Here is a 17454-nt window from a genome sequence, read left to right on the forward strand (position 1 = left end):
TATTTATTTATTTATTTACGTATGTATGTATGTATGTATTGATTGATTGATTGGTTTATGGGCCACAATCAGCGTTGCACTCAGAAATTGCCCCTAGCAGGCTGGGGACCATATGGGATTCTGGGAATCAAACTGGTTTCCCTCCTGGGTCAGCCATAAAGCAAGGCAAATGCCCTACTGATGTGCTATCTCTCTGGCCCCAGCTTTTTAAATTTTTGATGCATGTGTCACAACATTCTGATATATGTTCACTTAAAGGTTTTTTGGTTCCTGAAATGATTTTTATAGATGATTAAGAAAAATATACTATTTAAGGGATTTTAAAAAACGATATATATTTTTAGAAATTGTTTTATTTTTGTATCTGGGACACACGATAGTGTTTAGGCTCTGCTTCTGATTCTGTGGTCATTAGTGACCCCTGGTGGTTTCTGGAGGGCACAATATGTGATGTCTAGACTTGAACAGGGGTCAGCTACATACAAGGCAAGTGCCTTAACTCCCCTGTATTATGTCTCCAGGAATTATTCTTTAGGATGGATTAAGTAAGATTTTATTAGATATAGCAAATTTCCAATTTCAGAATTATTTTTTTCAACCATTATATAGATATATAGGTTATATAGATATATAGTAGCTATAATGGCTACAATATAAATGTTATATATATATTTTAGCCATTGCTCTAGAGCAAAAATAGCATGTTAGAAAAGATGTGAAAGATATTTTTTTCATCAATATGATTAATGAAAGGTAAAAAAAATATATAAATCTCTTCATAGAAAAATTCTTGACAAATTTAAAATAATTTGTTAAATACACCCAGCACAGTGGAACCAGGAAGGAACTTCCTTAATCTGATAAAGTTTAATTTTATAAACCCCCAAGTTAATAATGTACTTAGTGGTTGAAGACTGAATTGTTTTTCCCTAAGAACAAATAAAGGTGAGACTGCATTGATTCACTTCTTCTATTCAGAATGGTATTAGAGAGTTGTAATGAGTGCAGTTAACAAGAAAATTAAGTAAGGGTGTCCAGTTTCTAAAGTAAGAAGTCAAGAATCGACACCCAGAAGGGAGGGGATAAGAAGACTGAAGTGGAAAAATGAACATAGCACAGTATCCTGGGAGGGATTTCATTGAGAAAATTCACTGAAGAAAACAGCCATTGCCACAGAAAATCTGAGCTTCGCAGAACACAGAATGGATGACATTCAGTGCTATGGCTCACTTCTAGGTTGAGGAAAGGAAGAGCAAGGAAAGGGGATTGGCAAGCCCAGCAAGCTGATACTAGATAAAACATCAACCTAGAGTGCAAGGAACTGGGTGGGAAGTACTTGCAGAGTATTAGTTTTTAAAAAATATTTTTTTTTGTTTGTAGTCTTGTTTTTGGACCACATCTAGCAATACATAAGGGTACTTACTCTTGGCTCTGTGCTAAGAGGTTACTCTGGGCAGTGCTTAGGGGACTATATGGGATTCCCAGGATCAACAGGGTTCAGCCATATATAATGCAAGTGCTACATATAGTCCCCTTAGTGACACCAGGGGTCACTTCTTGAGCACAGAATCAGGAGTGAGACCCGAGAAGACCTGCATTTGCCTCCTCCCTGCAAACCAAGACAAAATGTTAAGTGAAAGGCAAGGTACAAACCACCACATAGTGTATAATTCCACGAATATGAACTGATCAGAATAGGTAAATTCTCTAGTAGCAAAAATGAGTTAGTGGTTGTGTGGTTGCCCAGAGCTCTTCAGTTTGGGGAAAAACAACAGTAATATTGGCTATTTATTTTTGGGGGTAATTACAGTGATTGTAGTTGCACCTTCTTGCCAGTATACTAAAGTTCATTGGATTGACTCCAGATGGATAAGATGTTTGCTGTGATATATAACTCAATATAACACACATCTACACACACAGACATACACGCTATTAGTACAAGGATTGCAAGATCCTTGTCCATGTAAGATTTAATCTCATTCCCAAATCAACAAATTTCCTTTTAAGGCATCTACTTTATGTAGTTAGTTGTTTTCACTGAGTCATTCAGAGAGCAAGCTGTCTTAACCGGTTTTTTGTATTTTTTAGATAGGTTTCCCCACACATTTAAGGATCAGTAATTAAAGACAGGAGGGGACTCTTTAAAGTGTTCTCTATCTCTCTCGTTCTGTTATTCATGACATGACAGCTCACAAATTCTTGTTTTCTTGGGCTCTGCAGAGAGTTAGTCATAGTGTTTATCTCTTGTTTTTCTCTTGGAGCTCACAGTTCCATGTTGTCTGTTCTCCAATATGTGAAGACAGTTTTTCAAAAATAGATATTTGTTGTGTTTTCTAATTGCCTATGGTTAAAAGGCATTCTCATATAATTAATCTTTTTCTAAATGAAAGCAAGTCAGTTGCTATAATTGCATATTACACAGAAAGATACTGAACAGCTATCTGAAAAAAAGGCCTATGTTCTAGAATGTTCTGGAAAATAAATTTTCTCTTAAAATTAGCAACAGCAGGCTGGTGAGATAGTATAGTGGGTAAAGTGCTTACCTTGCATGCTGCTGACCCAGGTTTGATCCCAGTATTGCTGTTATGGCTCAGAAACATAAAAAAATTAGTTAAGGTAGTTAGACCAAATTTAAACTATATACATTTTAATAAAAATGAAAGTAAATGGCAGGGTATCATTCTTGCAGAAAATGAAAGCATGATAGAAAACATACCCACAAATGAAATCAAAGCTTAACCTATTTCTTTGAAATGAGCTAAATAAACCAAAGATACTAAAAGTGAATAAATTAATAAGACCTTGAAATGAGGTAGTGAGATTTCAATGATTAATTAAAAATTAGAGAAAAATTATTTAGGAAAGGAGAGTAACATAAGAAAGACATGTAAATAAACATTTGAATTTAAGAAAACATTTGAAAAGAGATGTGGAAAACTTTATATAATATGTCTGATGAGATCATTATCCTTAGAAATTATTGAAAGTTAGCTTGGTCTTAAAATTGGGACATTGGATTGAGGAAAGTTTCATCTGATTAAAACATTTTGACTCATTGTCCTTCAACTGATTGTGCAAACTATTTTTTTTTAAGTATTAATTCTCTTTTGGGCGTTAGAATTTTGGTTTGTGGGGACCAAAGTTTCTTTGTGAAAAGCCCCTGATAAAACTCCTGGATACTATGTTTCTACTTACATGTTTCTCTGATATACATTTCATACTCGTTGTTGTGGAAATTAAATATAGTTATTCCACCAGGAGAGGAATCTTGGGTACCTGTCTTTTTTTACCCCTGGACATTGCATTAATTTGTTTTCCTCTTGATTTTGCTCCATATCACTTTCAGTCATAACTCTCAGTTATCTCTATACAGAGCCTTGCTATCTTGCTAGTGACATCAAGTGAAACCGCCAGTGGACTTGGGGATCTGTTAAGCCTCTTTCTGACTTTTTCATTTTCTCTCTCTCAAATGTTTCTTAGTAGAATTTAAGAATGAAATGATTTTGTTCAATGACAAATGAATTAGGAGTGAATCTATGATAAAATTGAAGTTTAATAATATAAATTAAAACAAATAAAATTGACCACTTGAAAGTTAGACAAGTGGTGAATATCTTTAAAAATAATCCACCAAATCTATGTGTGTTGTGGATAGGAGTATTGAAATACTGACTTACAAAGAAAATTGATATACTCTGTTAGTGATGCATTGATTAATACATTTTGAAGAAATTGGTGGGGAGGGTGCTCATGGGTTACTCCTGGCTCTGTACTCAAGAACTCCTCATGGCAGCTTGGGGGACCATAAAGGGTGACAGGGATCAAACCCAGGACAGCCACAAGCAAAGCAAGTGTCAGGTTCCTAAATGTGCTTTTATTTTTATGTCTGAATTATATATATATTTTTTTTTTTTTTACTTTATTATTTTTTTATTTATACACCATGGTTACAAGGTTGTTCATACTTCAGGTTTTTTTTTTTTATAAAGTTGTTCATGATTGAGTTACCATTATATGGTGTACAACCATCTTAACCAGTACAGCTAATACACTTTTTTTTTTTGGTTTTTGGGTCACACCTGGCAGCGCTCAGGGGTCACTCCTGGCTTCATGCTCAGAAATCGCTCCTGGCAGGCTTGGGGGACCATATGGGACGCCGGGATTCGAATCGATGACCTTCTGCATGAAAGGCAAACGCCTTACCCTCCATGCTATCTCTTCAGCCCCATAATACACTTTTTTTAACATGAAAGACTGATATGGATAAAATTGAAATTGTACACACATTAATCACATTGCAACTCAATATGCAAAGTCTACTAGAAATTTATTGCACCTTTAATCTAGCTTGAATGAAGGGATCATAAGGAATAAGGAACATGTGAATTTTCTGAGCTTAGCAAAATAATTTCTGCTACTTTTTCACTTTGGTACTCTCGTTAAATACTAGCCAGATTAATATGCTGTTAATTATAGAGTAAGCAATATTTTTTTCACATATCATGATGTTGACTAAAAGGTTTTAAAGTATTTATCAAGTTAATTTTATGGTAAATAATGAGGACATTTTAAAGTCATCTTGACGTATTTTTCTAGATAATTGCATAGCTTTTCTGAAGATACCACTACTAACTCTCCCAGTGATAGAAGACTTTTCGCTTCTATTCTTGGAAATTATTTTAAAAAAAGAAATAACAGAAAAGAGTTCTGTTATTTTCTTCTTCTGACCCTGGTTTTGTTTTTTGGTGCAAGAACAACTCTCCTTTTTCAGTTCTCTTGCCATACATACCAATAGAAGACTATGTTCTAATGAGAATTCTTTTGCTCTATTTGTTTTCCTGTCAACAAGATAGCTTCTATTGTCATGTTACTGGAATATTTGTTGCCTAAGTTGCACTTAAATTTTTTAAGCATTTATATCATGTTTTATATTTTTTTATAGGAATTTTAAGCAGTTGTCAGGTGAAATGGAATTTATGACCATTAATGGATCAACATTAAGGAATCTGGAAATTCTGCAAAATCAGGTCAGGTAAACATATATATATAAAGGTTAATTGATAGAAATGATTTTGGAAAAAAAGGTGCGGTTAAGACTTCTTTTTAGAAGTGTGAGTAAAAATAATATTGCCTCTGAAGCCTATCATCTATTTATTACTTGCTAACTATAGCATTCATTTATATTATTTGAGAAATATGTTAAATACTCTTGGGAGTTACTTTGGGGGTAGTGCTTTTTGATGATTGAAGTGCTTCTCTTTCTGATCAGTTTTTTTGTTTTTGTTTTTATTTTTGAACTACACTGAGTGGTGCTCAGCAATTACTCCTGGCAGGCATGGGAAACCATAATTGATACTGGGGATTGAATCTGGGTTGGCTGTGTTCAAGGCAAGCACTTTATCCTCTGCATTAATTGCTCTGGCCCCAGCTTTCTGATAATTTTTATATTAATTGTTTAGAAAAACTTAAACTTTGAAAGTTAATCTAAGTAGGTTTTTTTTGGGGGGGTCTCATTAAGACATTTTTTTCTATTTTAAATTTTTGTTAATGTGTTCGCAAGGGGCAAGAGATAACTCAGTAGGTTAGAACATAAGCTTGATAAGTAGGAAATCTGGGTTCCATCTCAGCATCAAATGTTTTCCCAGCACCACTGGGAACAGTCAACAGCACTGAGCTGAGTATTGACCTGAGTTCCACTGGATATTTCCAGTGCCTCCTACCCCCCAAAGCAGTATCTGTTATTTTATTATTTAGCATATAAGATAATTATTGTGATATTCAGTATAAAACATGCATAAATCACAATGTTACTGTTTATTTGTATTTTATTAACAAATTGGGAAGCTAATAGAGACAATAAAATTATAGCTTTCATTTATCAAATTAGCACCTATAAATATGAGATCTTACATTGTAAAAATTATTAGAGCATAGTCATAGAAATAAACAGGTCCAAGTCATTTTAGTAATTGGGAACCTGAAAAACCTGAGTTACTCAGTTAAAAGCTCTTAAGAAATAATTGTTGATGTTGTAAATTAAAGTAAATACTGGATTTATTCTCCTGACACCAGGAGAATAATAGGACTTGTCTGTTTCCAACTAGCTTCTTCATTCAGTCTTCTTGCTTCCAAGTTCTTCTTATATATGAACGTCAGTCTTGCTTTCATTTACAACATTTTTTGTGTGTTTGGGTCATATTTATCAGTGCTTGAGACTTGCTCCTGGCAGGGATCAGGGAACCATATGGGATGCTAGGAATTGAACCTGGGTTGGAAGCATGCCAGGCAAGTGCTCTACCCACAGTACTAACACTCCAGCCCCAGAATTCACTAACATTTAATCTTGTTATTCCATAATCCATAAATTGAGGATCTTTTCTGCAAATCTTTCTCATCAATTCTGTATATCTTCATACTAAGAAATAAGTTTTAGGAATAATTTCCTGGCACGAAAATGATTTAATTGTCAGAGATTGCAGCTGGATATCAGCCATCCTACTCAGGCATATCCTCTTTAGATTTTAGTACAGGGAGGTCAGTTTTGACATTATATGCTTATGACAAAAGACATTTTTAAACCCTTTAAAATCTTTTACAATACCAGAACTATTGCTGCTACTACTACTACTACTTCTTCTTCTTCTTCTTCTTCTTCTTCTTCTTCTTCTTCTTCTTCTTCTTCTTCTTCTTCTTCTTCTTCTTCTTCTTCTTCTTCTTCTTCTTCTTCTTCTTCTTCTTCTTCTTCTTCTTCTTCTTCTTCTTCTTCTTCTTCTTCTTCTTCTTCTTCTTCTTCTTCTTTCTTCTTTCTTCTTCTTTTTTTTTTTTTTTGTGTGTGTATGTGTTTTATGGGGCACACCCATTGATGCCCAGGAGTTTTTTCTGGCTCTGTGATCAGAAATCGCTCCTGGCAGCTAGGGTGACCATATGGGATGCTGGAAACCGAACCCAGCCTGGGTTGGCAGTGTTCAAGGCAAATGCCCTATCGCTGTGCTATCGCTCTGGTCCCTCAATGCCAGAGAGTGTTGAGACTGTGTGTGACATCTGCTTATCTTTGTACCCCTGGCTTAGACTCCCTCACCTGAAGTGAAGGAAAGGGAAAGAGCACAGGGTGCTAGAGCTTTAATGCTTTTCCCTTTCTGTTGAACATGCCTCCCCAGGGTACTAAGTAATCAGAGGATGAATCCTTTTTATCATCCTCTTCATGGGATCCTTACTGCATGCAGGTCACAGGGTGTTTGTCTCAAAGACCTGATAATGTTGCTGACTAGATCTGCCCTGTTAGCCTATTTTGCTTTTCTATCCTCTGGGAAGTCCGCCTGCTGTATTATATGTTTTGTTTTAAATCTCCAAACTGCCAGTTGGAGGAATAATACAGTGGATAGGATGTTTGCCTTTCTCTCGACCGACTCAGATTCTATCTCCAACTCTCCATTTGGTAACCCAAAACCCTTCAGCAGTGATTCCTTGCCACAGAGCTAGAAGTAAGCCTGATCACAACTGGTAATCCCCCCCAAAATCAAAAGCAAAAATGAACACAAGCAAAAAGCCTTCTGAGGTCTGGGAAGTTCGTGTCATCTTTTTTAACTGATATCTGTCATGGGACAGATTTGTCTTATTTATGAATCTTTTCTCCCCAAAAGCATATCATTGCCCTTAAGGAATGGCCATTTGTTTTTGTTATTTTTTGTTTGTTTGTTTTGTTTTGCTTCTCGGCCACACCCATTTGATGCTCAGGGGTTACTCCTGGCTAAGTGCTCAGAAATTGCCCCTAGGTGGGGGACCATACGGGACGCCGAGGGATCGAACCGCGGTCCTTCCTTGGCTAGCACTTGCAAGGCTGACACCTTACCTGTAGCACCACCTCGCCGGCCCCAGGGTGTGGCCATTTCCTAATGGACTTTTTGCTGTTATATTAATGAGCACATCAGAAATACTTTCTTTTATTTTTATTTTTTTTGGGGGGGCACACCCGGCATTGCTCAGGGGTTACTCCTGGCTGTCTGCTCAGAAATAGCTCCTGGCAGGCACGGGGGACCATATGGGACACTGGGATTCGAACCAATTACCTTAGGTCCTGGATCGGCTGCTTGCAAGGCAAACACCGCTGTGCTATCTCTCCGGGCCCCAGAAGTACTTTCTTTTAGTACTTATTGGTTTGAAGGCAAAACCTTTGAAAAATCCATGTGAAATTGTAATTTTATGTTCTAAATAAGAGATAAAGCTATTAATAGACTTGTAATACAGTAAAACCATTTACTACCATCTCCAGTTAATAGTTAAAAGAAATACTGTTTGTCTCAACTTTCAAGTTTTCATGTATAGATAAATAAACCTTTACTTAGACCTTACTAAGACATAATAAAATAAAATCTTTCCAGGGTAAATTCCTAGGGGAGCTTAAAGTATACAGATCTACGAATATACTCTGTTGTTGTCCAGAATTCTAGAGCACCCATTTTTTTTAATAATATATTTAAGCACCATGGTTACAAACATGTTTTTAGTCATAAAAAGTACACCCCTCTTCACCAGTGCAACCTTCACCCATCTTTAGAATGTTAACCTTTAAGTATTAGAAGTCACTGAATTGCTAAAGGAAAATTAAATTAAATTGACTGTGCTGGACTATAAATTGACTTGACTGTACAAGGTAGCTGGGTCTACAAATATATAAGAATATTAAAATTTATATTTAGGTATCATTCATGTACTGTTAATAATAGTTTGGGGCATAATATAAAAATTCCAAATTTGCCACCTACAATTATATTTTAAGATGTTTAATATAAGCCCATATTTTAAAAGCTTTAATAATTTATGTCAATTAACCAAAAACTTTTGATAAACTATACCAAAAACTATAGCATATTTCTTTATTAAATTGTTTTGGGCCACAACCTGTGGTGTTCAGGGCTTACTTCTAGCTCTGTGCTCAGGGATCACTCCTGGTGGAGCTGATGAGCTTGTATGTGATACCAGGAATTAGGTGAGTGCATGCAAAGCAAACTCCTACCCACTCTGTATGTCCTTTCTGTCCAGCTCCAATATATATGTGTATTTCTTTTCTCAACAAAATACCAACACTTTATGTTGTTTATATGTTTGTATAATATGGACATATATTCATTCATAAAAAAATAAATACCTGTTAATAACTGAGCTTTGTTTTAGATATGCATAATATTTAAAATTAGGGTATGTGGGATAAATAGTGTACACAAGCAATGAGAAATTTTGGTATAAGTGTAATTGTCTAATTAATCAAACTTGTTTTCTGATCTTTCTTAGACTGATAGTAAAACCAAAGGAAGTTTATTTTGGGTTTTAGATCATACTAAAACATCATTTGGAAGACGGAAGTTAAAGAAGTGGGTAGCCCAGCCACTCCTTAAATTAAGGTAAAAGAAACTGTGTGTGTGTGTGTGTGTGTGTGTGTGTGTGTGTGATCTGAAATTACATAGAATTGTGAAATTAGAAGTATTTTTTAGCATTTAAACCAAGGTTACCATGGTTATAAGAACACTGTTTTATTTTCTTGTTTTAATTCTGTTTTTATGCCACACCCAGTAGTACTGAGGGTTTACTCATGGCTCTGTGTTTAGGCCTGGTAGGCCTAGGGGGACCATATGTAGTGCTGAGGATCAAACGCCCAAGTCTACCACATCAAAGCTCTTTGGCCTCAAGAACACAGTTTTAAATTCATCTAGATTGCTTTTGTTTTCAGCAATAGAATAAGAGTGTCTAATATTGTGAGGCTTTTTCTCCTTATATCCCACTTTTGTGCTCTAGGAGACGTTCAGTTTGAGTGTGCAGTAATAATTGAACCATTTTCCATATAAATACAGGCAGAACAGTGGAATATTAACCATAACACTGATTTTGATAAATTAATTCTTTCTAGAGTATGAATATTTATAAAAAATATTGAATTACTGACAAAAACGTTGCTATATCATTTTGACTTTTGTAAAATATATATAATATATATAAAATACAGTATAATATAAAATAAAATATATATATTAAATATAAATAAATAAATATATTAAGGATTGAACTTGGGTTGGCAGCACACGTGCAAGGCAAACACCCTACTTACTGTGCTATCTCTGGCCCCAGGGCTCATTGTTTATTCAGAAGTTTCTACTAAACATGATGCTTAGATTAGAAGCCTTGAAGTACTTCTGTACATTTACTTTCCAACAGCCCCATCTAGTCTAATACTAAGTTTGGTTAATTTACCTCTAAAATATATCCAGAGTCTGTATCCATCTTTCTGTGTTGGCTGCCGTGAGTTTTTGTCTACTCTGCCAGCTTCTTATTTGTACTATTGCAGTGTCTTCCCAATTTATTTCTCTATCTGCGTGCTCCCAAAATAATTTTGAATTGTGTTATTTCCTTGCCTTAAGCTTCATTGGCCTTCTATTATGCTTCAAGTAAAATTTAAATTTTTTAATGTGAGTACTCCAACTGACTTTAAGGAGATACTGGTAGTTCAGAGGTAGAATTCTTAGCTTCTCCTGATATCATTCTGAACATTACTTGCAGCCAGTGGAAAGGGAAAGAGCAAAGAAGAGATGATCTTGATTTTTGTGAGTATGGCTAAAATAGCTAAATGTGCCTGAAAAGATAGCACAGCGGTAAGGTATTTGCCTTGCATGCAGAAGGATGGTGGTTCGAATCCCGGCATCCCATATGGTCCCCCGAGCCTGCCAGGAGCGATTTCTGAGCATAGAGCCAGGAGTAGCCCCTGACCACTGCCGGTATGTGACCCAAAAACCAAAAAAAAAAAAAGCTAAATGCTAGCAAATATTAGTCAAGTGTGAAGAATATGTCTAGTGAATACCTAATAGTCATTTATTGGGGGGAGGGGGTTACAGTTTCCACTCTATTTTGCCTTTCTTTAGCATTTAAAATGTGGAGGATGGTAAAAAATGTCTTAAGTTTTTTAATAGAAAGTGCTTTACATAAAGCATTTAAAGATGTATACAGTAAATGTATAAAGATTTAGTGTATAAAGATATACAGTGAATGTTTGTCTTTTTGTTATTTGTTTTTGAGCTACACCCATTGACGCTCAGGGTTACTCCTGGCTTTGTGCTCAGAAATCGCTCCTGGCTTGGGAGGACCATATGGGAGGTCTGGGGATTGAACCACAGTCTGTCCTAGGCTAGCGCTTGCAAGGCAGACGCCTTACCTCTAGCGCCACTGCTCTGGCCCCTGAATGTTTGTCTTTTTGTTACTCTTTTTCCTTTATTTGTATATAATTGTTAGTTGTATATTATTTGCATATAACTGAATATAATATAATAATTATTGTAATAATGAGGTAATCCTCATTATTTTTCTGTGTATCCTTTCAAAGATTTTTTTTTTAATTTTAAGAAGCAAACAAGCAAGGCTAGAGAGATAATACATGGAACTTGCCTTCTACATAGCTGACCCTTGTTTAATCCCCAACATCAATTATAGCATCTCATATATGGGGCACTAGGAATGACCCTGAAGCACCTGGAATCCTGCCTTCCAGGAGTGATCCCCTTAGCTTTACTAGTTATGACCTAAAACAAAACAAAATGAAGTAAATAAGAAAATATTGATATATATGTAAATAATATATCAGTCCCTTTTTACAGAGATCTAATACATAAAATACTATGTACTTTGTTTCCTCCCTTTAACAATATAGGATAGTTATCTTAAAATTTCTATTAGTTTCAATGAAATCCATTATTTCTATTTTCAAAGGCTTTCTGATAGGAACAATTTTTATGGCTAAAATAAAATACCTCTCAGCCACTGTTTAGCTCAATATCACTGTTAGAGCAAATGAAGAATGTCTTTATAATTCAAATTAGATTTTTAGAAAACTACTCAAGAGAGCTAAGCTTGCCAAGTTTATTCTTGGCATTTGAATTACATAAGTAATTAAATTTAAGAAAATTCAAAATTGTTGGTATTAGGAAATAGAATCTTGTCTGTATTGTCACATAATACACTAAAGTGTAACATACATTTTGATGGTAGTTGATTCTCATCCATGATTAAATAAATGACTTTTATTTTGGTAAACCCATATGTATAGCATATTTATGGTTGTAATTATAATTCATAGACATGGCTCAAGTGACATAGTAATAGAATATGTATTTCTTTGAATTTTAATTTATATCAGCAAATCTAATTCCTTTTTAAAATCTGGAAGAATCTTCTGCTTTAAATACACTATGGCTCTTAAGTTTTTTATAATTCTGGGTATTCCATAAACCTATCAACATGGTACTAATTCCTGATGATGATTTTATTTAATCCATGGAGAAATATTGCTGCTCATAAATGAGATGGAAGAGAGATAGGTAGTACTTGGCTGAGTACTCCAGTTGACTGGTCTTGATTCCATGGCTCTTTGCTTGTAAATAGGAGTGAGAACTCTAAGAGGGTCTGTGGCCAGGAAGAAGGCAACTTTCAGTGCCTTTTAACCAGGACCTGCCCTGACTGTTTGCATGTAGATTAACTTGAATCTCTTGGGATGCCTCTATCCAAAAACCATATCCTAAGGAACTTTGACTTTATCTTTGCTTTGATTTTTTTTTTTTTGTACTAGGACCTCCAGTAAGTTCTAGATTGGTTCAAATATAGTAGCTTCCTTCAAAACTGGGGAAGAGATATCTATTCTTTATTGGCTGTGCCAAGTTTATTTTTTCTCTTTTAATGTCCTTTTTGGTAATGACTTTTAGATGAGACTCCCTCATAATGCTATGGAAGGACTTTGTTTTCTGTGATTTTAATGTCATACAAACATTTCCTGATATAAAATATTCTAAATATACTGCATAAAGGACAACAGGCAGTTTTAAACCATTAATGAACTTGTTTAAAGAAAAATAAGGGATACTCAGGAACCAGATTAAAAAATAAGCAGGAAAGTGAATTGTCTGGTGTTGTAGTTACCATTCTAAACTTTAGCAAATATTGGCAATCAATCAGAGGACTATTTTATTTTGATTAATTTTGTTTGTTTATTGGGGGAACCAGCCATGAGCACTGCTAGATATGCCCTGGCTTAAATAAAACCTAAAAGAACAAAACAAAAAAATAGTTGCAAAGTGCTTCTTTTAGTAGTTAGCTAGGATGAAGGTGTCTGCCTTGAGAGGATTATCATTTATGCTACTGCCAGGTTCTTGATGACAGTATCTGTTTAGAGCCTTCTTAATTTGGTTTCATTGTTTGATCTGATTTATTGAATCCAAATCATGATTCTAACCAATGCTGCAATTCTTTTTTTTTTTTTTTTTTGGAGGGGTTGTTTTGGGTTACACCTGGTGGTGCTCAGGGGTTATTCCAGGCTCTGTGCTCAGAAATAGCTCCTGGCAGGCACGGGGGACCATCTGGGATGTGGGAGATTTGAACCACCATTCGTCCTGGATTAGTGTGTGCAAGGCAAACACCCTACTGGTATGCTCTCTCTCTGGCCCCCAATGCTGCAATTCTATCCTTCTTCTAAGGCCAGCTCATTTTTTTTTAATTTTTATTTTATTGAAACAAATATCAAACATATCTCAAATTTAGAATTGAATTTGAGATATACAATGAGTCAGGGCCCTTCCCACCACCAGTGTCAACCTCCCTCCATCGATGGCATCCTATACCTCTACCCTTTGCTCCCTGACTCACCAGTATAACAGGCCCTTTTAAGTTTACGTTGTTTAAGTTTAGGTCCCTTGATTCTATTATTGTTGACTTTGGCTTGGATATTTAGTTCTGTCCTTATTTATTTCCCCTCCAATGCATCTGAGACCACTTAGCCTCTGGCCCCCAGCCTTTCTTTGATCCTTTCTTCTTAGTTTTATAAAAAATAGTGGGAATATGTGCTAAAATAAAGTAATCTGTGTCCCAAGATTCTGTGAAAAAGGTGAGAGCCCCAATTTAAAATATAAGAGATTTTATGGGGCTGGAGAGACAGCACAGCAATAGGGCATTTGCCTTACATGCAGCTGATTTAGGATGGGCGGTGGTTTGAATCCCAGCATCCTATATTTGTACCTATCAAGAGTGATTTCTGAGCGCAGAGCCAGGAGTAACACCTGAGCCCGCCAGGTATGACCCAAACCACCACCACCCCAAAAGATACGAGATCTTAAAAATCAAATTAAAAATAAAATGGTATGTTTGTGGCAGATTTTGTTTGTTTGTATTGCATAAACACAGTAAAATATGGGAGAAATAGAAAGAAACAGTCTTTGGCCTAAGAGCATGAGGCTAGCTCATTTTTATTGCAGATTCTCTGGTCTTCAGGGCAAAAGTAGATTTGACTACCAGATTATTTCTCTGACTTCTTTTAGATTTGTGTAGCTATTTATTACTTTGTTCTTTAGTGTTTTTATATACTTTTTATAATGTTTCATTATATTTTAATGTTTATTATATTACATTGCCTCAGTGGAAAAAATGGTCTAAAAATGATCATAAACAGAAATCAGGTTCATATTTGTTTCAAATTTGTGCTTTCGATTGATAATGTAGTCCTAGTTTAATACTTTTTCCAGCAACAGATGACTAGATAAATAAATTATGGTATATATACAAAATGGAATACTGCTCTATAAAATGTTAAACTTCGCTACTACTTGGATGGATTTGGAAGGTGTCAAGCTAAGTGAAATAAGTCCAAATGTAAATGACAAATGACAGATGATCTTACTCATATACAGCATTTAAAGAAACAAAACAAGGGATATGAGAGTCCCTAGTGGAAACAAACCCTGCCAACATAATAGAGAACTGAGGCTGCAAAGGATTAGAGGGACAATAGAAGGTACCTTGGATCTGTAGTAGAGGGAAATAAATACTGATGGAGGTGGAGTAGGCTATAAGTATAAAACAATCATATTAATATTGTTATTAACCATAGTGCCTCAGTAAAAGTAACTAATAATAAAATACACGTGTACTAGTAGAGCAGGGTTGTATCCTAGTGGTAGAGTAAAATCTTTGCATGTGCTTGATTTGCAATACCTTGGGAAGAAAGCTTCTTGGGAGATTTACATAATATCCTAATGTATAAATTTAATTTACTCTTCTTTTTTTTTGGATGTATGTAGGGGTACTCTCAATAAATTTAACCAACCAATCAGGTGGCTTAGTGTAAAGTCTGAAGCTGTGGTACTATTTGGGCTCTGAGTTGCCCAACACCACCAGGGTTACCCCAGTAGTGTTTGGGGGGCCTCCAGAGATAACCAAATAGTGCTTTAGGGGCCATGTGGCAGAGGAGATCAAACAGGGGCCCTATACCTAGAACCTATTTTCACAGCTCTTAAGCTACTCATTTTATAACATTTGTCTTTATAACAAAACTTCAGTAAAGATTCAAAACATGGGCTTGATAGAGAGTGCAGTGGATAAGGTGCTTGCTTTGCATGTCCTAGACCCAGATTCTTTCCCTGGCACTGCATATGGTCCCTAAGCACTACAGTGATCACTGAGCACTAAGCCAAGAGTATGTCCTGAGCACAGTTAGTTGTGGTCCTAAAACAAAATCAACGAATAAAATGAGAACAAATAAGAAAACCAACCACTCAATAATTTGTATTGTACTTTTTTTTCTTTCAAATAATGTTACGTTAGAGTTCATAAGATGTTTCTCTACAAATAAAAACTTGCAGGTACAGAGTCTACGTATATCTTGATAGTGACAATAACTATAGGTCATACACTGTTCTTCTAACCCACACTCTGAAACAACAAATGCGTCATCACCCAGTTCACCTTCAAATGTGAAGGACTCCAGTGCCACCCACGTTTTATCCTTGGTTCTGTGGCGGTAAAGTTTTTCTTTTTGTTAGCATATAGAATGAAATGACGCAGGTGCCTTCTTTTTAATCTGTTTAGAATGCATTGTATAAGATCAACCGTAAAATACAGTAGGGCAATTGGAATGATAACTTTGTTGTCATCTCAGTGCTCTTTCTTTTGTTTTCTTGACACAATTCCCAAATCTCTTTGAATGATTTTATCAAAATAATTGTTCTTTAATTTCAGAGGTTTGGTATGCTATTTTATTGTAGTTATTTTACTAAGTTTTCAAAACTTGTGCTGTTAAACAATTTATGGTATAAAAGGCATTTTATTTTATTTTATTTTATTTTATTTTGGTTTTTCGGGCCACACCTGTTTGATGCTCAGGGGTTACTCCTTGCTAAGCGCTCAGAAATCACCCCTGGCTTGGGGGGACCATATGGGACGCCGGGGATCGAACCGCGGTCCTTCTTTGCCTCGTGCTTGCAAGGCAGACACCTTACCTCTAGCGCCACCTCGCTGGCCCATAGGCATTTTATTTTTAAAAACTTAATTACAAATCTTTTTTTTATAGGGCTGGAGAGATAGTATTGGGGATAAGGCATTTAAATGCCTTGCACACAGCAGACCCTTGTCCCTGGGACTGCAGCATGATCCCCGAACACTCGAGGAATGATGCTTGAGTACAGAGCTAGGAGTAAGCCCTGAGTACAACTTTTGTGCCCCAAAACAAAACAAAGTTGTTTTTTTTTTTAATTCATTTTCATTCTGATTCTTAGAGGATTAAAATGTGAGATTCTGGGGCTGGAGTGATGATACTCTTTGCATGTGACCGACTTGGCATTTATATGTCCCCCGAGTCTTCCAGAAGTGATTTCTGAGCACAGAGTCAGAAGTAACCCCTGAGCACTGCTGGGATAGCCCCCAAACAAAAACCAAAAAACACTGAAATTCTACATGTTTCAGTGACAAGAAGTTTGTGATAAATAGCGTCACACACACTGTCATCTCTGCCTGTGTTAAATATCTGTAATTAGTTATGGCATTTTTGGGGGGGAATTGAAGGATTGATTTGTGCTCAGTTATCCTGGTGGTGTTCAGGTGACCATGTGGTGCCAAGAAGTGAAATGAGTTCCTGTATTTTGTATATAAAAACACTAGGGCAAGGCTAAATGGTAGGTGATAGGCTGGATTTGAACTGAGGTTGTCCTGCCATTTTCAACCTAAGTTTGTAACTTGTAAGCTGTCTTGCAAGTGAAGATTGAGTCAAGAATGTGCACTTAAGTTTTCCCTACAGAAATAAAAGCCCATTTTACTTTTGTATTTTCCCAGATTTCAAACCAATTTAGCACAACCTTTTCAGTTTCTCTCAAAGGAAGTGATAGCTTTATATCTATATTTAAAAATCTTATGGTAGATTTCATAAATATGATTTATGTTTTTATTAATCTTTTGTTTTTTATCTTTCCATAGCTTAGAGACAATCTTTTTAATTTTCGTGTGAATAGCCATCTATATTTATAGACTGTTTTTTATGTTGTATGTCTTCATACTATCTGTATGCCATCAGTTTAGTCTCTTTTCAGTTGGCATAATCTTTCATTTATGCAGAAGTGAGTCATTAAAATAAATTATATTTGTATAGATCTTTGGGTA

The 17454-nt window shown here is 35.6% G+C and overlaps 1 protein-coding gene across 1 annotated transcript in view; it reads left to right on the forward strand.

The window, feature by feature from the left end:
* The window catches only part of MSH3 (mutS homolog 3), a 173480-nt gene that overhangs the window by 70530 nt on the left and 85496 nt on the right, over positions 1–17454 (forward strand). Inside the window, exons 11-12 of the mRNA XM_049766040.1 lie at positions 4946–5030; positions 9292–9401. Of these exons, the coding sequence (XP_049621997.1) occupies positions 4946–5030; positions 9292–9401 (195 nt within the window). The remainder of the gene's footprint in view (positions 1–4945; positions 5031–9291; positions 9402–17454) is intronic.

This window comes from Suncus etruscus, chromosome 2 (genome assembly GCF_024139225.1).
Source record: "Suncus etruscus isolate mSunEtr1 chromosome 2, mSunEtr1.pri.cur, whole genome shotgun sequence".
NCBI lineage: Eukaryota > Metazoa > Chordata > Mammalia > Eulipotyphla > Soricidae > Suncus > Suncus etruscus.